This window comes from Cebus imitator, unplaced genomic scaffold (genome assembly GCF_001604975.1).
Source record: "Cebus imitator isolate Cc_AM_T3 unplaced genomic scaffold, Cebus_imitator-1.0 Scaffold352, whole genome shotgun sequence".
In the NCBI taxonomy this organism is placed as follows: Eukaryota; Metazoa; Chordata; class Mammalia; order Primates; family Cebidae; genus Cebus; species Cebus imitator.
In genome coordinates this window covers 1444402-1469276 of record NW_016107667.1, presented here as the reverse complement: position 1 = coordinate 1469276, position 24875 = coordinate 1444402, and the positions used below count along the sequence as shown (strand labels likewise).

The window sequence follows — 24875 nt, the reverse complement described above, 5'->3', positions numbered from 1 at the left end:
TTTTTGAGACGGAATTTCACTCTTATTGCCCAGGCTGGAGTGCAATGGTGTGATCTTGGCTCACCACAACCTCCACCTCCCGTATTCAAGCGATTCTCCTGCCTCAGCCTTCGGAGTAGCTGGGATTACAGGCATGTGCCACCACGCCAGGCTAATTTTGCATTTTTAGTAGAGATGGGGTTTCTTCATGTTGGTCAGGCTGGTCTGAAACTCCTGACCTCCAGGTGATCCACCCACCTTAGCCTCCCAAAGTGCTGGCATTACAGGCGTGAGCCACCACACTCAGCCCTTAAGCTTTAAGACCAGAAGGATCAGCTTCTGTGTTTAACCAAAAGAACTCCTATTTGGGTGGGTTTTATTATTGGGGTTGTTGAGGTTCTTGAAAATTTTACTGTAGGTCTCAGCAGCAGTAATCATATGGAGAAGATGAACAATGTGATTGGCTTCCCATTGTTTATCTTTTTGTCCTTTAGATTTCCCCATTATAAATTTGTGTGGTTTAGCTGTGAGATGGCAAGTTTATCTGGAAATGTAAATAAACTAATGTAGTGAATTTGTAACAAACATTAGATTGACTATAACAGGCTGAGAAGACTGTGAAGGTTATCAACAACTAATGTCTGATATGCCAGGCTGTCTGAATTGAACATTCAGGTGCCTCTCCTCAGGGAAGCAATGGTCTCATGGGGACTGAAACAAGTAATTTATATATTTTAGTAATTTGGTAATGCAAATATAGAGAGGTAGAGGAGGTGAACTTAATTCTGGGAAGATGATTAGAGGTAACATTTGGGACTGAGGTTAGAAAAATGAATTGGGTAGCCGAGCATGGTTGTGCCCCACTGTAGTCCCAGCTACTCGGAGGGCCGAGGCAGGAGAATCGCCTGAACTTGGGAGGTAGAGGTTTCAGTGAGCCGAGATCGCACCACTGCTCTCCTGCACTCCAGCCTGGGCAACAGAGTGAGAAGTCGTCTCAAAAAAAAAAAAAAGAAGAAGAAGAAGAAAGAAAAGCGAGTTGGATGTGAGAGGGAGACAACTGAACCTGTGGCATTTCAGGGAGAGAAAATTATATACGAAAAGATTTAGTGGCATGAAAAACCATGTTATGTTTGGGGATCCACATAGATTAGAGCTCAGTATTTCCAGAACATACGATACTACAACGGAGAAATGGAGGGAAAGATATTTCAAATGAGATTGGGGAACTAGCCTGGGATCCCTGAAACATTTGAGGTTTGGCAGGGCAATGCTGTTGCTCCTCCCTGAGATCAGGAGTATAAAAGAAGACATTAGGTTTATAAGTTTATAGATTCAATTTTAGACATTACATTCAAGCCATTCAGGGACTGTCTAGGTGAAAATGTCAAGTAGAGGTTGGAGGACATATGGCTCTGGGTTGTAGGAGAGACTGTTGGGCTGGAAACTCACATACAGCCATCATCAGTGCCCTATAATTCTTCATGGTAAGGGCATATGTAGATAGAAGGATCAGTGAATAAACAGAGGGTCCTATAGTTGTCACCAGCATTTAAGGGCTACATGGAGGATAATGGTCTTCCAAAGTACCTAGAGTTAGGAGGAGAAAGCAAATGTAAAAAGCATTTTAAAAAAAACAGAAAAACTTATGTCCTCCTGTAATGATATTTAGCAATTAAAAAATAAAATTATGACTGAAAAGAACCATAATTTAAAATATATTTATTCAAACTACACAGGAACCTCTTGCCTATTTTCTGTGTGAAATAAGCCAGTATTGTCTTGAGGTGGGAGTAGGGCAGATGGTAAAGGATTGATGAAAGGCTAAGATGTAGAAGGAGCTGTTGACTGTACTGTCAAGCATTTTTCAGATGATATCCATAAGGAATACAGCTATTAAATAATCAGGTTGATGGACTTTTTTTCCCCCTACTCATTGGTCTAAATGTATACATGGAGACAGTGGGTGGTTGAATTAATATGTAATTACAAGTTGTAAGATTGCTGCTTTGGAAGAACCGAGAAGTGGTGAACAAGAGAGTCACTTTAGAATAGTGAAGATGTGTCATTTTAAAATCTGACTTATAAAAGCAGACTAGATCTCTCTATCATTTCATAGAACAAAATAAATTCTAAGAGGGTCTAAGGTTTATATGCAAATACTATTATAAAGCATATTAGAGGAAAATTGGATGAAAATTAAAAATGTTGATGTGAGGAAGTCCTTTCTAAGTTAAACAGGAAGACCAGAACTTAACAAAAGATTGGTCAACTTCATTGCAGAAAAATAAAGTGTGTAGGCTCCCAGACACTACTGTGGAAGTAACGGAATAAAATTCCAAAACAGCTCACTAATTGAGGGGGAAAGGGTTTGCAGTGTATAAGAGAGTGTCCTGAGTATGGTCATGGGAATGGGTGGTTCAGGAGTCTGGATTGAGGAGGCTGGGGTCCATAGCCAGGGCTTTTATAATAAGCCATATCAGTATGGGCATTCAGGTCCCCCTGATGATAGCAGGTATTGTGATGGCATGGAAATCAATTAAATGGCTTCTGGAATTCTTCACAAATGTGGAGAATTACCAGACCAATTTATGATATGACAGGGAGGAGTAGATGGTAACATAGATGGAATATGTGGGCCTCAAAGGATACAGTATCATAGTGTTAACCTTCCTTGATTTCTGAGTCCTTCTGTAGCTGTGAACAAATCTGAAGGTTTAGAGATAAGGTGAAAATGAAGTTAGAAACCTTTTCATGCATTATTGGAATCCTCTTTGGTTTGGAGATCCCAGTGTCACCTGCCAGAATATGGTTTATAGCTTGAACTTTTCTTTCCAGTGTTTACAATATGGGAATTAACTTCATTAGAGCTGTGAGGTTTAACCGTGGGCTTTTTCATCTTACATGCTTTGATTTACGTAGATATACTGAAGTGTGAACTTTTTGTTGTTTTGGAATAAAAAATTGCCATGATGAAGATGGATTCAAGTGTAATCTCTTTTTTGAAGCAGTGAGTTGATACATGGAGCACAGTTCTCTGGAAGTGGAAGCTGAGATACAGATTAAAGTGAAGTTCCCACCTACAGTAACACTACAGTGATAAGAAGGGGGATGTTGAGGGTGATAAGGAGGAGGAGGTGGATTTAAACTATGAAAAAACCATTTAACATCAGACAGGCCTTGAATCCTTCATTAACTCATTCAGTAAATATTTATTGAGAGATGACTGTCTTTTGCTAGGCACTACATAGCAATAGGCAGGGAGGGCTCACCACATGCCAGGCACAATACTACTTTACTTTCATGGGTTATTTCATTAAATCTTCACCACAGCCTTTCAGTTAGACATTATTATCCCCATTTTACGGAAGAGGAGACAGAGGCTTTCGAGAGTTTTAAGTAATTTCCCCAAGGTCATATGGCTATTAAAAATGGCAGAGGAGGTCAGGCACAGTGGCTCATGCCTGTAATCCCAGCACTTTGGGAGGCAGAGGTGGATGGATCACGAGGTCAGGAGATCGAGACCATCCTGGCCAAGACGATGAAATTCCCTCTATTAAAAATACAAAACTTAGCTGGGTGTGGTGGCATGTGAGAGAATCGCTTGTACCCAGGAGGTGGAGGGTGCAGTGAGTCAAGATAGAGAGCCACTGCACTCCAGCCTTGCTACAGAGCAAGACTGTCTCCAAAAAAAAAAAAAAAAAAAAAAGGGCAGAGGAGACTGGGGGCAGTGGCTCATGCCTATAATACTACCCTTTAAGGCAGAGGTGGGTGGATCATGAGGTCAGGAGATTGATACCATCCTTGCTAACATGGTGAAAACCCTGTCTCTACTAAAAATACAAAAAATTAGCTGGTCATAGTGGCATGTGCCTGTAGTCCTAGCTACTGGGGAGGCTGAGATGGAGAATCCCTTGAACCCGGGAGGCGGAGGTTGCAGTGAGCTGAGATTGCACCACTGCATTCCATCCTGGGGGACAATGTGTGCATCTTAAACAGACAAAAACATCCCCCAAGCAGGCAGAGGAGTCTGTTCCTAAATCCAAGGCAGAGCCTGAGCTCCAACACTATGCGCCTTCCGAAATGAGGGGAGGGACACTGCTGAGGGCTCACTGTGGCACCACGTGCCAGATCCTCAAGGTGAGTCTCAGTATCACCCCAGCTGTAGGCACTGTGCTCTGTGCTCTCCTCATGGCTAGGCAGGTGGGCGACAGCCTGTGGTAGATTCTGCTTTCTCATCAGCTATTCATGCTGGGTTTATCATGCTCATTGATTGAAGTTATAAGCTTACAAATTTGGGAAAAACTCCTATTTTAACAACACTGAGAGGATATTCTGTACAGGTCCATTGTTTTTTTAATGCAACTAATTTTTATTCCTTTTTTCCTTGACATCTTCTCATATTCCAGTCAACATAAAAAAAATTAAAATTTGTTTACTGCTTAAAAAAATAAAAACACTGAACTATTGAAGTCTGTTTTTGAAATCCTGATACTGTTGATAGCATTTTCGTGTCACTATTTTATTTTTAACGTGAACTTTTTATTATGAGAACACACTTTAAAGAATCCAGTTGGAAATACTTGTTAGGGGCAGGAAAACAGCTTTACACATGAAATAGTCTGGGTAATAGGACTGTGTCATTTTTATTAACTTAAAATTATGTACTTTAAAGGAAACGCGTTAGGTTATTTCTTTTTCTTTTTCTTTTCCGTCTTTCCCTTTTACTGTTATCTCCCTTCTAAATCAGTATAGCAATTATCTTCTAATTAAGTTGAACTGGTGCTTACATTCCTGTTGTAGATGTTTATTGTTAATCCTTTCCTAAAAGGACAAGTATATTATCTCTGCTCGGTAAATGGGTGTTGCTGTTCACTTGTACTGTACTGCGAAGGAGGAGGGGAAAATTAAGGTATAAAATAAGAAGTCTCTTTCTAGAGGAGTTAGGCACACTAGATATTAAATGTGTATTTAATTAAACACAATCAGGAAATAAAACAAAGATTAAACATTTTGAAATCTGTAAATTCAGGTTCTGCTTTAATATTTCATTCTTAAGTGACAAAAATGATTCACTGAGCCATATTTTTTAGGGCCAGTGAAATAGAAACAGCCAAGGGTTGCATATCTGTTTATTATAGCCTGTAAGGTGATTACCCTGGCTTCTCAAATTTCCTAGTATATTGAATTCAGATGTTAGCATTTCTTGTTTGTATTTTATTTTCCTGAATTGAAAATCATCTTGTAGAGCCATGCTAGTTCTACCTTAAAAAAGAAAACACCCCTCTGCTTTAAAAAAATGGTACTTCCTGCTTTCATAAACAGTCATGTGCATAGTTTAGCAAGGCCTGATGCCTCTGGAGCTTTTTCCCTTTATAGCACCATTGAATCTCAGTCCTAAGAGAAGTACTGCGAATCTTGTGGCCTCATTCTGAACAAAAGGGATTACAGAAGAAAAACCTCTTGATATAAGGCTTGAAAGCAAGGGCAGGCAATCTTGGTTGTGAATATTTTCTGATTTTTCCAGAAATCAAGCAGAAGATTGAGCTGCTGATGTCAGTTAACTCTGAGAAGTCGTCCTCTTCAGAAAGGTACAGCTACATCTCTTGCATGAACAATTAATGGTGTAGCATTGCTAAGAAACAAACCAGGACATATTTTTTTTTCCTTGTCAAGTTTGCTATATAACGTATTGTCCTGCATGCTGGTATTGTGCTGTATTGAAGATGTATATTTGGGCAAGCTGTTCTGCTTTTGCAAAGGGTAATTGATTTTTTAAGAAAAATAGTGAAGCCTAATCAGCTGCAGCATGCACACCATAACACAGCAGACCGCTGGTTCATGTGTGACAGCTGTTGAAGGCTTTAAAAAATAATTCAGCTAACAAGCAAAAATTCTTGCTTTTTTTTAAAAGAAAATACTGTGAGGTTTTCTTCCTGTATTTTGAAGTTGCTGCTCTACAGAATTAAAAGGTTATTTGTAAAATGTAGATTAAAAATACTTGATTTTTGGTTGTAATAAGTATTCTTATGTGGTAAGGGAGTGCCATTTGTAAATAGCTTAGGAATTGCAAACCCACAGATTAGTCACATTCTGAAAGAGAGATATGATGCTTCTTCAAGTCTGTGCTAGGAAATGGATCAGTCACTGCATGCAGTAATGGTTCATGCCTGCAGGTAAGGACAAAATGACTCAGAAGTATTTTTAAAGCAATTATTTTATCTGTCAATCATATGATTATACCTGTAAAGAGATATTTTATTAAAATGACTATTTTGTCTTATAAAAAGAATTAAGATATTTTAATCTGAAGTCAGAAATAAGGCTATAATTGCCCATTTTGTTATGCAAATATTGTGTTCAGTTCTGTTTACGAAAATTGTGTATACTACATAATGTCTTAAATCGAGGTTCTTGGGCATGCAGTTGATGGTTATCTTTTCTCTTGGTTACCTAATAGGTTATACTTAATACTGATATTTTATACTTAAGGCATATGTTAATTTATCTTTTCTAGCATTAGTTTGCAAGGTTATCTTTTTTGTTCATAGATGTAATATTTAGAAAAATATTATGGAGAAATAATGTGTTAATGAATGATACAGGAAAAATACAAAAAAAATATGAGTTGAAGAACTTACCATGGTTAAATGGATTTAATTAAAGTATGCTAGTATATGAAGGACATGATCTGATGTAAAAGTATCATTTTAAATGGATTTATTAGTATAATCAGGTAAAAAGCTTCTGGCTATAACTTAGGGCATCACAAATAAAAATGATGTTACTGCTTTTGTTAGAGACTGAAAGTAGAAAATTTGAGGACTGCTAGTGTTTATTTTTGTGTGGCTTCTAACTTCTGGTTTGTGGCTAGCCATCTGATCTTAAACATTCTGTTTGCTGAGATAAGAAACAGCCTTCAGCCTTGTGAATATTCTGCCAGTAAAATGGTGGTGATGGCAAGGGGAGAAGAGGGTGGTGTGCACAGTGAAAGAGCTGGGTGTCAATTGTAATGTTAGAGTTTGGTACTAGGAAGAGCACACTTAATGAGATGACAGTAATAATTACATTAGCTTTTTGGAGTATCATGAATTCTTTACTGATAAATTGAGGGTTGGACAGAGTGGATGTAAATATTATTGAGAAACAGTATAGGAGTGGGTGAGGTTTTCTGGTTAAAATACATTTTGTAAGAAAAGATATTCTAAGATATTTTGGCGATTTTATTTATTTATATACGTACCTACACTCTTGTGGTTATTTGAAGGAAAGGGAGGACGCATGTGGTTATGATTTTAAAGTTTAGAAGTCAGTCACTATTGCTTATGATAACTTCATACACAGTTTTATCAGAGATTGCTTAATTTATGGATTATTATTTCATGGCCATTGTGCAATATCCTGACTTAATGGTTGATAAATGTAGCTTATAAGCCAGACAGCAGTTAGCAAACATAGAAGTTGTTTTATTAATGTAGATATATTAAAACTAGGAGGTAGTCTCCCTCACTTTTTGATTAAAAGTCATACAGTAATACACAGTCAAATCGTTTGTCTTTTTAATTTGTTTGGGAAAATTTGAAAAATAAGACTCTAAAGTTTAAAAACAATTTGTGCCTTGTAACACCATATTCTGTCCAGGAATTTAATACCTGATAGATTCCTGTAGCATTATCATTACATTCTTCAATTTCTTGTTCACCAATCCAGCTACATTTTAAGAGTTTTTGCTTTCACTTAAAAAAAATTAAAGTTAATGGTTTGATGCATGGTGCTTTACATTTTAGTGATATTTGAAATTTGCATACAGTCAGTGTTCCCATCTACTGGTAGAAAGGATGAAGAAACCTGGCTTCTTTCTTTAGAGAGGGGAGACGCTGCTTGATTGTAAGCAAACCAGAAGTTATCGTTCATCACAACTGATTTTGTTGCTGCAGTCTAGAATGATCTTTTGATAATTCAGAAAACTGGGTAGAGAAAAGCACCTCTAAATACAAAATATAAATACAAAAACTGATGTGATTATTTCTAGTAATTTTTTTTTTTTTTTTAAAGATGGGGTTTCACCATGTTGGTCAAGCCGGTTTTGAACTCCTGACCTCAGGTGATCCGCCCGCCTTGGCCTCCAAAGTGCTTGGATTACAGGCATGAGCCATTGCGCCCGGCCTATTTCTAGTAATTTTTTATCTCATTTTTATCCTTCTAAAATAATTGCTAGTCTTGCAAGAGTTTAGTATTGGTTGAATTATTTTTGTTCAATTTTGTAAAATGGGGAAAGCAAAACAACCCAATTTATTTTTGTAGAATATTAAGAGTCCTTCATTGAAAAATACAAACATGATTTGAAGTAAAAGTATAATGGAATTTAAAGATTGTTGGGGGGCTACATTGGAAAATATGTTATCCTAATAGATCTCAGTACCACCTTGAAATCTAAAATTATGTTTTTACCTTTAATGGAATATTGGAGGTATATAGAATGCCATTTTGTCAGGGGAGTTAGGGAGTGATTCTGTTCTGAATGGCTGACTCATAAGACCAAAACTATCAGGGTTACAAAAAGTTAATTTATTTTTTGGTTTTGTATTTTGAAGAGAGAAAAAAAGTTCAGCATACCCCTTTTAAAAATCAAGAGCAGAGAATTCTATTGAATGATTTTTATTTTTAAAGTGCCTAATGATGAATAAAAAATTATGTATGTAACAGTCAGTTAAGAGGAAGACATTGCTGCAAGACAGTACCCTCTGGAGATTTTAGGAGTAAATCCTACTACAAGTTTTTCCTTTTTTTGAGTGACTGTTGAATGAGTGAATGAATTCATCTTGAATATAGTAGAGTTGGTGCTAGGCACATTTTTCACTCTCTTGTTTACGCCTATTTACAGTAATAAATGTGAGCATCTGATGGAAAAAACTAGATTTTCAAGTTCTTGTTTCTTCATTTTGTCCTTTCTTAGCTAGAGCACTTCTGGGATTTATGGGGTAATGTGTGTGTGGGAGAGTAGTAGTAGTAATAAAGTGGTAGGAAGAAAATAAGAGCTAAAAAGATGTAGTTCAGTTGTCCCTTGATGTTCAAGGGGAGTTGGTTCCAGGACCCCCATAGTCATCAAAATCCACAGATGCTCAAGTCCTTCGTATAAAATGGCATAGTATTTGCATATAACCTGTGTACTTTCTCCCATATGTTTTAAAACATTGCTTATAGTACCTAATACAATGAAAACACTCTGTAAATAGTTGTTAAAAAATTTGTATTATTATTGTTGTATTTTGTTTTTTATTGTTTTATATCCCAAATATTTTTCACTTGTAGTTGGTTGAATCTGCGGATTTAGAACCCATGAATATGGAGGACTGACTGAAATAATTTATTAAATAGTCTAGATACCAGTTCTGAGTGCTTTATAGGTAGATAGAGGGAGGAGAAAGAGAGGGAAAAAGGGATGTGTGTGCTGTATGGAGAGGGAATGACTATTAGGAGAAATCAAATCATCCCAGAAGAATCCTAGGTGAACAGAAGGTACTTTGTTGTACTATCATTTTTGTCAAACTTTATTGTTATTTCTTCAGGGAACTCATGTAACAAAATTGTACATTTGTTAATCAGTAAAGAAAGTTGAGCCCAGGGTGGTCAGAACTATGATTCTCAGTCTGTCTAGAGTGAACTGAAGGAGGCAAGGAGGGCTGAGGAGTTTGTGAGATGAGGAGATCTGAAAAGCTGAGACTGTATTCACACTGAGACTGCTATTGTTAAGTGTGAGTGAATGTTGTTTTAATTAATAAAGTTCACAATGAACTAAAAATTAACAACAGTACTATATACGTTTGCATTTTCTCAGGGAACAGATACAGAAGGGATAATTTCTTTTTGCACGTTTGTGGGTTTTTTTAATGTATTTTAGTTTGTTTAAAGGGGGTCTGTATACTTGTAGCTCAGTAGATGAGAAGTCGTATCCTAGATCCTTAATATTCCAGTTAGCTAGCAAATACTGAATTCACAAATTGCTAGCTGTCTTGTTCAAGAAAGGAGGGAAATGGAGTGGGAGAAAGTGTCATAGCCATGTTTATGCTGTGGCCTACATTCTACCAATGCTGAATAAAAAGGATTGGTGAGAATTGATAAAGATTGTGTATTGTCCTTTCTGCAGTATAAGGGCATTTCAAATCCATGAGAAACCCAGGCTGTTTTTGTGTTTATAATTTAATTGTTACTTTCTTATTTTGGTGCCTCATATGCAAAAGTGAAAATGATATATAGCGATGTGTGGATGTGGAGAGCAAAAAGATATACCCGGAAAAATGAGGAGAATGGAAGGGAGAAAACTCAAAAGTGAGGAAGGAAGCAGATGAAGAGAGAAAGAAGTAAAGGTCATTCCGTGGAAAAGGATCCTGGACCAACATGTCTTTGATTTGATTTTAAGTTGATACATTTTCTTTTATGATGTGTGGTGGACTAAGGGCAGTTACAGGAGGAGAACCAAAGGTTCTTTCTTCATTGTTTCCCCTTCCTTCTCCCTTTGCTGCCCAAAGACTAGGACAAACATTTGTTAACTATTTTTCCCTTTTCCAACTCCTGCTCTGCCTCTCTTGGCTTTCTTTCTTTCCTTGTAGATAGGTTCTTATTCCTGACTGGTAGAATGAGATAATATAGTGGCCGATTGTGTTATTTTCTCATCACCCAATTCTTTATTTAATTTTTATTAGTATTTTTATTGAATATACATATATGAGATATTACACAGATCATAGATCTTTATGAAAGATAGTTTATTGAATTTTTTTTCAGGGAGTGTGTGTGTGTGTGTGTGTGTGTGTGTGTGTGTGTGTGTGTGTTTGGTGCATAAGAAATCTTTGCCAAGCCTGGGGTCACTAATATTTTCTGCTAGATTGATTTTTAGGAGTTTTAGGATCTTAATATTTAAGTCTCTGATTCATTGGGGATTTTAGTATTAAAGTAAAGATTGAGATTTTTTTTTTTTTTTTGCATATGGCAATTCAGTTGTATCTGTTTTTGAACATTATATGAATGGAAACCCCTGGAAATGCCTTTCATCTGTTTTCTTCCAGTGTTATCTATGTGAAGTTCATCCATGTTGTTGTGTGTAGTTGTAATTGATTCAGTCTCATGTCTGTACAGTATTCATTAATATGCCTTAGTTTATTCATTCTAGTAATAAGCATTTTGGAGGCTTACAGTTTGTGGTTATTAGGAATAGTGCTGCTATGAACATTTCTTTCTTTTGGTTTTTCTTTTCTTTTCTTTCTTGTCGGAGTTTGCTCTTTGGCCCAGGCTGGAGTGAGGTGGAGTGTTCTCAGCTCACTGCAGCCTCCATCTCCTGGGTTCAAGCGATTCTTCTGCCTCAGCCTCTGGAGTAGCTGGGATTATAGGCCTGTGCCACCACCCTGCTAATTTTTATATTTTTAGTAGAGATGGAGTTTCGCCATGTTGGCCAGGCTGGTCTTGAACTCCTGACCTCAGGTGATCCACTTGCCTCAGCCTCCCTACGTGTTAGGATTACAGACATGAGCCACCACATCCGGCCTGCTATGAGCATTTCCATCCATGTCTTTTGATTAATGAAGTGTGTATGGATTTGTTGAATATATTCCTAGGGGTGCAGTTGCTGAGTTTTAGTGGGTATTGTCAGTTTTCCAAAGTGAATACACCGATCTATACTTCCACCAACTGTGTATACTCTGGTTTCTTTTCAACTTGATATTGTATATATTTTTTTCCTTCTCTTCCCTTTCCCTACTTTTCTTCTTTCCTGTTTCTTTGTTAGCATTCTGGTAGCTCTACCAGTGTTACCCAGAGTTTGCACCATTTTGAGGAGGATTAGAAGCAGCAACTGGAGTATTTCTGAACATCAGTGTTCATGAGGGAAAACAGAATTAGAAGCACAGACCAGTAAGCAACCCTAAGGTGTCATCAGAGGCACTGCTTTCCCACAGACTGTTTATAATTTTGTAATTGAGTACTAGAGGCCGTGGGTATTAACATTAGTTTTCAGACTTGGCTTCAGTAATAGAACTTTTCTTCCATCAAACCTTAATAGAAAGTTATCATGTAAAATATATAAAGAAGGTGCTTGGTTTAGGAGCTGGGGAATGTAAACCAAAGCCGTAGTTTTGGATGCGTAGCTGTCCCCCTTGGAACCACTCCCTTGAATTCCAGTCCTCTTTACTTCAAGCCCTTGAGGTAGGTAGGCCTCCTGAAGTCTGACCAAGAAATGATGACGTTTTGAGAGCTTATGAAGTGGTAAGTTTTAAGCTGTTCCTGGTCTCTAGAATTTATGTATCATACACTTAAATAAAAGTGTAATGTTAGTTTCTGGTAAAAGACTGGACAATGTTCTTACCTACTTTTCTGTTGGCCATTATTTATTTGGTCTAGATGTAGTAGTTTCTACATTATTTTGTAATCAATTTAACTTTGATTCTGTTTTCTGATGCTTCTCTGGAGGGTTGCTTACATTACAGCCAGAGCAAACCTTTCAGAACACAAATCTGACCAGGTAGGTCATTCCGTGTTTAAAGCCTTTCAAGTGTCTTCCCCTTGTGCTTGGGAGTAAGGTGGACCCCTTATCTGGGTCAGTGAGCACCTCTGTTCTCTGTCCTCATCTCTCTCTCCAGCCTTGTCTCATATGTCTCTTCCTATGGTCATGTCCTTGCTCTTTTTCTGTTCCCATCCCTCCTGCCTGTATCAAATTACAGGACCGTGTGCTTCTCCTTTGTAGCATTTGTCACAGCTGCTGTTTGACGGTGGGGAGTACCAGTGACATTTGGACTACTTACCGGCTTACTCACTGTTAACCCCACCTTATGATCTTATATGTAGAAGTGTTTTTATCACAAAATGTCAACAAAACAAGTAATGTTCATTTGCAGCTTACAGATTATGGCTTTATAGGAAGACTTTCTTGCTATGAGGAGGCCTCTCTTTCTATGGTATTGGCATAGATTAATAAATAATCATAAGCTAATTTTGTTAACTTAAAAACTGTCAAGGTTACAGGTCTTAGGTTTTTTATCACCATAAAAGTGCACAGTCTATTGTTATTTATTTTGCATTTAACACACAATGGAAATTAAATTTGGACACTTTCCATCTCTGTGCCAAAATGGCAACATCAAACCATAGTCATTTATATCCCAAATATTAGTATTTCCTGTATCACCTTGGTGCTTTTTTTTTGGGGGGGGGGGGGAGTTTCCACATTTGCACGTCACACTGTACTGTCTTTTACTTCATATCATGGTTTTTATTTGTTTTTTCGAGACAGAGTTTCCATCTTGTTGTCCAGGCTGGTGTGCAGTAGCACCATCTCGGCTCACTGCAACCTCCGCCTCTGGGTTCAAGCGATTCTCCTGCCTCAGCCTCCCTAGTAGCTGGGATTACAGGCGCATGCTACCACGCCTGGCTAATTTTTGTATTTTAAGTAGAGGTGGGTTTTTGTCATATTGGTCAGGCTGCTCTTGAACTCCTGACCTTAGGTGGTCCACTGGCCTTGACCTCCCAAAGTACTAGGATTATAGGCATGAGCCATCACGCTGGGCCTAATGTCATGCTTTCTTATTTTTAAATTTGGTAAAATAAATATCAAATATTTTAATGCTTTTTAAAGCTTAATTTTCTTTAAAAAGGAATGTTTTTATCTTTTCCAGAAATGGAGAACCTATATCGTTTGCCTTAAAAAACAATTACTGTTAAATCCTGTCTAGATTCTGTTGTCTGATAAAGGCTCCAAGCCTAAGCCATATGCTCTCTCTGTTTACAAGGGAAGTTAAATTGGCAAGTGTCATAAAAGAACATAAATATGTGTTAGCACGAAAGTGAGACATGTTCTCTTATACACCCAGATAGATTGAAAGAACCTTGGAAAAGGAGTAACTTCCTCAGTATGTGATGCAGTGTAATTCAATACCAGGTTTCAAGTATCACCTAAGATCATTTTGTATGCCAGGAGTGGCACTTCCTCTTCTCTTGGAGATCCTCTTCTCTTCCAGCAATGTAGGTTATGATGCATTTATCAGGGAGGTTCTGAACCAATGTGAGCAGCTATTATAGTAACAATAGCAACGATAAAAACTCTACTTTTAACAATCATAGTGTAGATTCCTTTTGTAACATTCTTTTATGTACTGGGGCTGGAAGAAATTAAGACCAATGTTAGTAGATTATATTTGTTATCCATCCCCTCAACATTTTCAGCAGCTGCTCTGCACTAGCCACTTAGTGCAATTTGGAAATTGGGGAGCCACAAAGGCAGCACAGAAATGTAGGATTTGTACAGAATATTGGTATATAAAAAACTTGCATGGAAGATACATTCATGGCTGGCTGGCTGGCTGCTGGCATTACTTGTTCTATTTCTTGGACATTAAGTGCTAAGCACTCTCATGGACAAGACTACAGTGAGTATCCTTTGGCACTCCTTAGAAAGAATTGCACATAACTAATAATTGTATTTCTGGGAAACTTACTTTAAAAGATCAGAGGTGTGGTAAAGAGGTTACACACACAGTTGGCTATCAAGAGTAGGTCTAATGAGTGACGACAGTCAGTGGGGCGTACAGAAGCTAGAGACCATGACACCATCTAGAGGTGGCTGCTGATCAGCTTTCTTGCTGATTGCTGCCATGTAGAAATACAGGCCAGGTTTTGCCGGCTCTTCTGATTTTTTTTTTTTTTTTAGGACAAGTTGAGCATTTGGATTTTTATGTCAAATCTCTTCATTTTAAATGCTTGTGTGGCTGGGCACAGTGGCTCACAACTATAATCCTGACCACTGCTTTGGGAGGCCAATGTGGGAGGAGTGCTTGAGACCAGGAGTTCAAAACCAGCCCAAGCAACCTACCAAGACCCCTGTCTCTACAAAAAATGTAAAAATAAGCTGAGTATGGTGGTGTGTGCCTGTAGTTCCAGCTACTTATGAGGCTGTGGTGAGAGGATCGCTTGAGCCTGAAGTTTGAGGTTGCAGTGAGCTGTGATCATACCATGGCACTGAAGCCTGTGTGACAGTGTGAGACCCTGTCTCTAAAAATACATGCATACGTACGTACGTACGTACATACATACATACATACATACATACATAATGGTGCAAGTTCAAAACAAAGTCAAAACAGCTTTAAAAATAAGAGTGTCTACTCTTCAGATTCAGCCTATGGTAAATATTTTTCTTCTGTACTGTAGCACATTGGTTCTTAATTTGTGAGCCACAGACTTGTGCAGGCTTACTGTAAGGATTTTTTTTTTTTTTTTGGGGGAGATCGAGTTTTGTTCTTGTTGCCCAGGCTGGAGTGCAATGGCAAGATCTTGGCTCACTGAAACCTCCATCTCCCAGGTTCAAGCGATTCTCCTGCCTCAGCCTCCCAAGTAGCTGGGATTACAGGTACTCTCCCGCAGGCCTGGCTAATTTTATATTTTTAGTAGAGACAGGGTTTCTTCATGTTGGTCAGGCTGGTCTCCAACTCCCAACCTCATGTGATCCACCCGCCTTGGCCTCCCAAAGTGCTGTGATTATAGGTGTGAGCCACTGCACCAGCCTGTAAGGGATTTTTTAACCCTGTGAGTACTATGCACTAGCTGTAGATTGAAATAATGGAAATAAAATTATCTTGATGCTTTTGGGTGTGTCTCTGGAGTTTTCAGAAATAATGGAAATAAAATTATCTTGATGCTTATGGGTGTGTCTCTGGAGTTTTCAGACATTTCAGGTATGCCTGAAATGATCACTGCTCTGATGGTCATACCAAAATAACATTACATAATTCAATAAGGTATAAAAACTCTATGGACTAGGAAGAGCCCTGATACAGATGTGGGTTTTTCTCTTTCTTTTTTTTTTTTTTTTTTTAAATGTGAGACGGAGTCATACTGTCACCCAGGCTGGAGTACAGTGCTGCAATTTCGGCTCATTGCAACTTCTGCCTCCCAGGTTGAAGTAGGTCTCTTGCCTCAGCCTCCTGAGTAACTGGGATTATAGGCTCCCACACCTATGCTTGGCTAATTTTTGTATTTTTAGTAGAGTCAGGGTTTCACCATGTTGGCAAGGCTGGTCTTGAACTCCTGACTTCAGGTGAACTGACTGCCTTAGCCTCCTAAAGTGCTGGGATTACAGGTGTGTGCCACCATGTCCAGTCTAGATGTATATTGGATATTATTGATTTGTTCTGTAAATATTTACATTAGTGGAACTTAAGCTTTGTAAATAATCTGAAAATGAAGGAGATAGAATACTATTCTGTTTTCAAAACTGCTGCCTCATTTTCCCTGCCTTTCCCTTTTCCTTCTTTTTCCATCTGTCTTTTCCTCCCTTGACCTATCCTCCTCCGAGGAAAAATACTGACACTAGTTTGACAACTACCTGTAATGCAGTAGAAAAAAAGGGGTCAGAGAAAGTGCAGGTTACAGTAGAAGGTTATGATGGAGCATAGTCAGATGGACACCCAGATACGGGTATTCGCTGTGCAGCTAGTAAAGGTGACTAACAAAATTGGCTTTAAGCTTCTTGACAGCCACACTGAGGTTAACATTGCTCTTTTTTATCTTTAAGGACAAACGATACTAGTTTTCCCAGTAGAACCAAACCTTTTCCTTTAACTTAATTATTTTAGGATAACTGTTTCCACGTCTTAAAACAAGTGCTTATTTATTTTATAAATTTCAGATAAAAGGATGATAAAGCACTGAGCTCTTAATCATTGAAGTTCAGTTACCATGATTAATATTTTTTGGCTATTTTTTTGTTTTAGTCTAAGATCTATAAAAAACCAGCAGATGGGCCACGCATGGAGGCTCATGCCTGTAATCCTAGCACTTTGGGAAGCAGAGGCCGACGGATCACCTAAAGTCAGGAGTTGAAGACCAGCCTGGCCATGGTGAAACCCCATCTCTACTAAAAAAAAAAAAAAAAAAAAAAAATAGACAGGTGTGGTGCACACCTGTAATCTAAGCTACTTGGGAGGCTGAGGCAGGAGAATTATTTTAACCCAGGAGGCAGAGGCAGAGGCTGCTGTGAGCCGAGATCAGGTCACTGCACTCCAGCAGCCTGGGCAACAGAGCAAGACTCTGTCTCAAATAAAAATCAAAAAACAAACAAATGAAAAACCCCCAAATCAAACAGATGTACTTTAATGATAACATTATCACCAACCGTACAATCCAGTATCATGCTGAGAAACGATTTTTGAACTGGCCTTTTACACTTAACATATGCAGTTTTTCTTATGTTATTGAATAATCTTCTGTAGCATAATTTTTATGGTGTCATTTATAAAGGCTGTATAGAGCTGAGTTCATGATATGGTTGGATGTGCATAATTTTATTGTTTGAATCTTGATCTTAGAAATGGAATAACTTGTGAAGCCAATTTGTAAGACTCTTGATAAAGGAGTATTGAATTGCTTTTCAGAAAGTTACATCTTTGCACCATCATTGGCAGTGTATAAGAGGACCTTTTAAATTGTACTCTTACTTGAAATTCTCAAAATAGCCTCTTTTTGGAAGTTGTGTAGATGACATCGAACAATATTCTAGATAGTGTTGACTTACCAGTCTCTGCTCTTTAGGTCTTTTCTCTAGTAAAGTTAAATATTATTGTGATAGTTTTCGTGTTCATTGGGTATGTGTAAGTGAAAGTGAGATCAGTATAATCAACTCTAACAAAATAAAACATTTATTAATAGATTTTTATATTCAGTCAAGCATCTCTGAAACACCTAAAGTGTACCTAATGTGTCGTGATAAGAAGTTAGCAGTTAAGTGACATAGTCAATGAGAAAAAAATTTGGGTATTCTATTTATGCTAATGAATCTAAATTTTGTAAGGATTTCAAGAAGTTATGTGATTCAGCCCTCTCTAAACAGATGACAAAACATTCAACACAGATGGTTGGCTGATTGGCTTTCGTGTGTGTATGTGTGTGTGTGTGTGTGTGTGTGTGTGCGTGTGTGTGTGTGTAACAGAGTCTCGCTCTGTCACCCAGGTTGGAGTGCTTTGGTGAGATGTCGGCCCACTGCAACCTCCGCCTCCAGGGTTCAAGCGATTCTCCTGCCTCAGCCTCCTGAGTAGCTGGGACTACAGGTGCCTCCCTCTATGCCCAGCTAATTTTTGTATTTTAGTAGAGACAGGGTTTTACCATATTGTCCAGGCTATTCTCGAACTCCTGACCTTGTGATCAAGGACCTTGGGCTCCAAAATGCTGGGATTACAGGTGTGAGCCACTGTGCCTGGCCTTGTGTTTTTTAAAAAAGATGTATAGGAATTAATGTCCTCTAACCTTACTTTTTCAACCACGGCCTTGTGGTTGTTTGCTCAATACATTTTCAGTGACTTAATTTTGTTGTACTACAGTAAAATTACTACTTAATTTTGTTGCACTTCTAAGGCAATTCTAAAATTTAATCAACTTTTTGGTCAAGACCTTTTCATTTTTCTTGCTGGAATTTCAGTTACTTTTGTGGGGGACAGGGGCATGCTCTCTGTGTAGTCTCAGGATGACTGGAATCTAGTCAAAATAGTATTCGAAGCTGAGGAAACAGCATCTGAGAAATCAGGGTGAAATGAAACATTGTGGCATCATGTTGAAACTCTAAATACTTCCATAAATGGGGAAAGAGATGGAGGAGAGAGGATGGGAAAATAGATGAGAGGGGCTTATAGTGACCAGTTGACAAAGAAAGGTCTTTGAGTTTTATGCTGAAGTTTACCAAGAGCCATTGAAAGGTTTTAGCAAGGATGTTTATAGATAATATATGTACATTTCCCTGTGGGCATAAAGTAAGGTCTTCTAAAGAAAATCTAAAGAAGTACATTTTCCCCTCTAGAATGGAAGGCTGTAAGATTTGCTGGAGACTTTGCAGCAAGATGTTATTCATCTGTTCCGGAAACAGTTGGGAATATTATGGCAGCATTTACAATGAGTGACAGAGGGTGGATGAATTCCTTGACACTGGGAGTATTAAACATCAAAATGGATTACCATAGGTAGAGGTACTTCTTTCTAAAAACAGATGGCCCAGTGCGGTGGCTCATGCCTGTAATCCCAGCAGTTTGGGAGGCTCAGGCGGGCAGATCACCTGAGGTCAGGTGTTTGAGACCAGCCTGGCTAACATTACAAAACCTCATCTCTATTAAAAATACAAAAATTAGCTGGATGTGGTAGTGCACGCCTGCAGTCCCAGCTACTCAAGAGGCTGAGACATGAGAATTGCTTGAACCTGGGAAATGGGGGTTGCAGTGAGCCGAGATCAGGCCTCTGCACTCCAGGCTGGGTGATAGAGGGAGAGTCCATTTCAAAAGAAAAGGAAAAAAAGATAATAATTTGAAATGTTTGCTCATGATTTTGTATCAACAGTTTGTTGCAGAAATCCTTAACTGAATGGATACCTAAAGCATCATTTATATAAATCATTTATAATACTTCTTGCCAGTGCTGCCAAAGTAGACTTTCTGAGTAGTCTGTCTTCCACTGATGGAACAGTCTATAATATTAATAAAGCCTATGAGCATTTGAAATGTGGCCAGTATGATTGAAGGATTAAATTTTTAATTTTACCTAATTTTAAAATTCAAAAAACACTCAATTTTTTCTTTTCAGATAAGAATGCCAGTGAACTGTTATTTTAACCTTTCTTTTTTGTATTTAGAAATGAATATTATTTCCTTTATTGCTCTTTTGTTCTTAAATGAATGCTTCCTTTTCCCCTTTGTTTCCTAAGCTCCGCCCTATTCCGTTTTTTTTCTTTTGTCCTTTCTATCTTGACACTATTATATTTTACAGATAAAAGAGTTTATTTCCTTTACTGTAACTCAAATTAGTAATTTAAAGAAAACTGCACTCTGTTATTTGTCCTTGTATAAAGTTATTTTGAGTGTGTATTTTTTTTAAAGGAGCTGTTTAGTTTTCTGTCATCATTTAAGGAGAAATATGTTAAATTATCTGCCATTATATTACTTACGAAATGTTATATCCTCTTTTTAATGTTCCAACATAAAGCAGTCTTTTTAAGGCAAAAGGAGTGTAGCTTCTTAAATGTTTAGTTTAAAGGAAAAGATAAAATCATACGGATGAATTTCCAGCTCTGTGTTGTCTGGTAAAAGAGATAAAGGTAAATAAAGAAATTATAGTTTATGGCATTTGGCGCCCCACCCTGCGCCCCCACAACCACAACACAGAATTTAACCTGAGTTTGTTCTTGCCATTCAATGTTAGCTAGAGGTTAAAAAAATACAAAACCCTCAAATTTGGATTCAATTTCAATTCTTGTACCCTTCACCAGACACACCCCCACGTGGTGATTACTCATGATTATTAAACTACTCTGAATTCAGGATGCAAAAAGGACACCTTTTCCCTGGGACCAGGATAGTCTTTAGCCTGTAGGAGAAGCCTCTGTTTAATGCAGAGCTGAGGAAGGTTTACAGTTAAGTGATGATAGGTGTTGTTATATTCTTTTATTGAAAAGGAAGTCTGGTGAGATTAAGCTTAGAGTTGTGAAAGAATTCTTGTTGTTGTTGTTCAGCCCAATCTTTCCCATTAAAAATGCTATAGTAGCTCACACCAGTAATCCCAGCATTTTGGGAGGCTGAAGCAGGAGCATCGCGTGAGTCCAGGAGTTCAAAACCAGCCTGGGCAACATAGTGAGACCATGTCTCTAAAAAAAGAAAAGAAAAGAAAAAAGCTTGCCTTTTTTCTTGGTGGGTATCCATCAGTTATAACTTGACAGTCTGTGTTTGAATAAACGAAAGACTTCTGTAGAGAAATCCTTGGCTGCCTATGATATAAGAAACAGATATTTTACATGTGAGGCTCAGTTTAGGACTGTCAGTTTCTTGTGGGGGGGCCTTTTGTTGAAGGAAAACGTTTATTGATGCATTTATTGCTGTGGTGTTGTCCTGTTATTCCATTTCAACATAGACGTAAGTATTTATTTCAAAGTAGACAAATGAAGAAATTGTGTTTGGGCGTAGTGAGTTGTGTAGTGTGCATTTCATTCTCATTTCATTCCTCCACTGCCACGTACCCCTGAGTAGCGTCTGTTGCTGTTGATGCCCTAGTATCAGCCGTGTTCCTAGTGGCAGCTTATACTCTGCTTGGCAGTAGCCCCTTGCCTCCCCACAAGTTGCTAGAAAAGATTTAACAACTGGTGGGGGAAAAAAAAAAGGAGCTGATTTTCATAGTAGTAAAGTGGTTCATCTAACTGTTTGATGGAATTACTGGTTTTATGGGGACCATTTAAGGTTTTCTGATTCCTTGGACCAGATATTCACGATGAATTTGTAGAAGAGCTTTTAGATCAGTGCAAATCAAGCATTTTCCAAAAAATATTCTTCCACTTAAATGTTTTAAAAGTGGATCTACCGAAGTTAACTTTTTTGAGAAACCAGGCTCTATTTAGTTCCATGATGTGATTTGGTACATTTTGTAATTTTGAAGTTTAAAACTCCTATTAGGATTCAGTGGCATATATTGCATGCATGTAAGGGACAACCTATATATCTCCAAATGTGAAATTATGATGACTGACGACATACCCTCTGAAGTCCAACACAGCTGACTTTTCTCCAGTAATGCAACACATCAGGTTTTTTTTCTTTCTTGCATTGTTTGCATGAAAGGGCATGTGGTACACAGTAGTGTTTTTGTTGTTGTTTGAGACAGAGTTTTGCTCTTGTCACCCAGGCTGAAGTGCTGTGGCACCATCTTGTCTCACTACAACCTCTGTCTCCCAGGTTAAGGTGATTCTCCTGCCTCAGCCTCCCAAGTGGCTGAGATTACAGTTGCTGCTACCATTCCCGGCTGTTTTTTTGTGTTTTTAGTAGAGAAGGGGTTTACGATTTTGGCCAGGTTGGTCTTGAACTCCTGACTTCAGATGATATGCCCGCCTCGGGCTTCAAAAGTGCAGGGATTACAGGCATGAGCCACTGTGTCTGGCCAAAGCAGTGGATTTTTAAACAATAAAATAACACTTAGCTCAATGAAATGGTCATGCTTTGATAGGCACATGGGCAACAAGAGCTCATATGAGAACAAGATTTACATGTCATATGTCATCCTTATTCTATCTAGGTCATATACTTAAGATTATTAGGAGGAATCACCACATTTGAGAATTATTTTTTCCATAACTTTAGTATAGTTGAGGTTGTGAAAGTTAAAAGCTCATTTATGAATGATGTGACATTTTAATATTTTTTTATTTGATAATCAAAAACATTTAACTATTATTTCTTGATTTTTAACCAGGCATGTATAGTGTGATGAATTGAATGAAAAAAACATGATAGTAAGAAGAGAACATGGAAGTCTGGGCCATCTTCCACCCTTGTTTTATACATTAGAGAGAAAAACTGATGCCGAAAATGGTGAATTGATACAACTAAAATTCTAGGTTTTATAAGCTGATAACTTCCAATATTTGAAATTGAGGCATTTGGAGTCTGGGAACTTAGTACAAAGGAATTTAACAAGTTTTTCTGTTCTTCAAGAAAACCAGGAATGATTATTTAAATTATACTAGTACTGCTCTTTTAGCTGTGTTCTAGTCAGGGAAGAAATAGCTTACATGGCTTTCATTTCACAGAGCATTTTCCTGTTCACCGTTTAATTCTTTAAAAAATCCTTGTAGATAAATAGGCTGGTGGCTTTTTTCTCACTTTGTAGATAACAAAACCGGTAAGTTTATGACTTAACAATGTCACATACCAGTTAATACTAGAGATGCTCTCATAGCTATGTTTTGCAGCTCCAAACCCCTGTGCCTCAGAGTATAATTTCTGAACCACAGAAATGCCCATTGTCTGTATGTACAAGGTGGCCTGCATCAGGTTGCAGATGTGTGTAAGAGGATGTACTCTTCATGTGTCTCTTCTAGTCACTTCAATTTATATGCCTCAAGAAGGCTGAGAGATGAGATGTCTTGTCCTTGGTCATCACATAGAACAAATACAATTAGCACATGTGGACAGAATTGACAGTTTCGTTATTTTTTACCCTCTTCTAGACCAGCTTGTTTGAACCTTTGAATCTTTAGTTTCAAATCTCTCTCTTTTTTTTTTTTAAGAGGCGGGATCTTGCTGTCAGTCTGGAGTGTAGTGAGTGGTAGGATCATAGGTCGCTGCAGCCTCAACCCCTGAGCTCAAATGATTCTCCCACGTCAGCCTCCCAAGTAGCTGAGACTATAGGTGCACACCCCCATGCCTGACTGTGTTTTTTTTTTTTTTTTAAGATAGGATCTCGCTATGTGCTCTCTGGACTAAAACAGTCTTCTTTCGTCAGCCTCCTAAAGTTTTGGAATTACTTAACGCCGCCACGCTTGGCCCATGTCTTTTCTCTCTGAAGAGAACTGTGTGATTTCTTAGGCAAGGGGACTGGTGTTTAAATATAAATGTCTCTGAATTTTTAGGACTATAAAATTGGCTTCCTTTAAGTAGTAGCAGCCTTTTCAGGAGATGATTTAAAAGATTGTTAAGGTTAAGCATGACAGCTCGCGCCCTTAATTCTAGTACTTTGGGAGGCCAAGGCAAAAGGATCACTTAAGCCCAGGAGTTCAAAATCAGCCTAGGCAACATAGTGAGATCCCGTTGCTATGAAAATAAAAAACTTTTTTTTATTAATAAAAGGTGGTTGATACAGTCAATTAAAATACCAAGAATTAAAAGTCTTCGTTTTAATGACACGTTTTGTTAGGTAGCATTAAGTTTATATTTCATTCAGTTAATAGTTAAAAGCTTTGAACAATAAAATTACAAACCAAGGAAAGGTTTAACGTGTGTGTGCGCGCGCGCACATGTGTTTGTTTTTTGGTGTGTATGGCACTCAGGTGTTATTTGTAGTTGTGTAGGCATTATTGGCAATTTGATAATCAATGATGTACTTAAAAGGACATCATCATTTTCTTACTTTCTCTTCCCCTTGTTCTGATCTTTCATTAAGGACCTCACCTTCCCTGAGTGCTAAGCCTTCTTCAAGCACGCTTTCAGTTAGTCCTCATTGCAATATTATCATCTCTGTTTTACACCTGAAAAACTGAGGCTGTCAGGTAACTTACCCAAAGACACAGAACTGATCATTTTAAAAATTGCTGCCTTTTACAACACAGAGTTTATGAGGACTTCATATGTAGAGAAAAATGGCTAATAGCAGGAGAAAAGACCTTGGAGAGAATAAAAATAAGAAGGTTTGTTAATATGCAGCCTTGTGCAGTAATTAAGAAGCCCATGGAAGCGTGGTTTTGATTTCTAGTTCACATGGTCCTGCAAGTAACAGGGCCCTCCATTTTTCTCTACAAAAGAGTGAATTTCAGTGCCCTTAGGAGCCATGGGGCCACTCAAGTGGAACTAGTACCCAACATTTACTGTCTGAATCTTAGTGCCTCACCCTCACCTGCCTGGTTCTTAGAAGAATTTGAGCTATGGACCATTCATAAAAAGGGAAGAGCTTCATTTTTTGGGAAACGTCAGTCACGTGGAATCCTTTTCTCCCTAACAGTTCAGGGAAAGTGAAAGATTGCTATCACTAACTGCTGGCAACTTACTGAAATTGTTAAAATTTATAGTTGATTATCTTCAGTACTCAAAAGTATTTGGTGGCCGAGTGCAGTGGCTCACACCTGTAATTCCAGCACTTTGGGAGGCCAAGGTGGGTAGATTACCTGAGGTCTGGAGTTGGAGACCTGCATGAGCAACATGGAGAAACCCCATCTCTACTAAAAATACAAAATTAGCTGGGCGTGGTGGCTCATGCCTGTAATCGCAGCTACTCGGGAGGCTGAGGCAGGAGAATCGCTTGAACCCAGGAGGGTAGAGGTTGTGTTGAGCTGAGATCATTGCACTCCAGCCTAGGCAACAAGAGCGAGACTCCATCTTAAAAGAAAAAAAAAGTATTTGGCA

The 24875-nt window shown here is 38.2% G+C and overlaps 1 protein-coding gene across 11 annotated transcripts in view; it reads left to right on the top strand.

The window, feature by feature from the left end:
- SRPK2 (SRSF protein kinase 2) overlaps window positions 1-24875 on the top strand; it is a 277462-nt gene that overhangs the window by 109789 nt on the left and 142798 nt on the right. For 5 of the 11 annotated variants that reach the window (XM_017506255.2, XM_017506252.2, XM_017506253.2 and 2 more), the window contains exon 3: window positions 5504-5567. The exons of 5 other annotated variants lie outside the window; for them this stretch is intronic. In XM_017506255.2, coding sequence (XP_017361744.1) covers window positions 5504-5567 — 64 coding nt within the window. Of the gene's footprint in view, window positions 1-5503; window positions 5568-5587; window positions 6153-24875 lie in introns of those variants that run through there. One more of the 11 variants, XM_037730553.1, reaches the window with a different exon arrangement.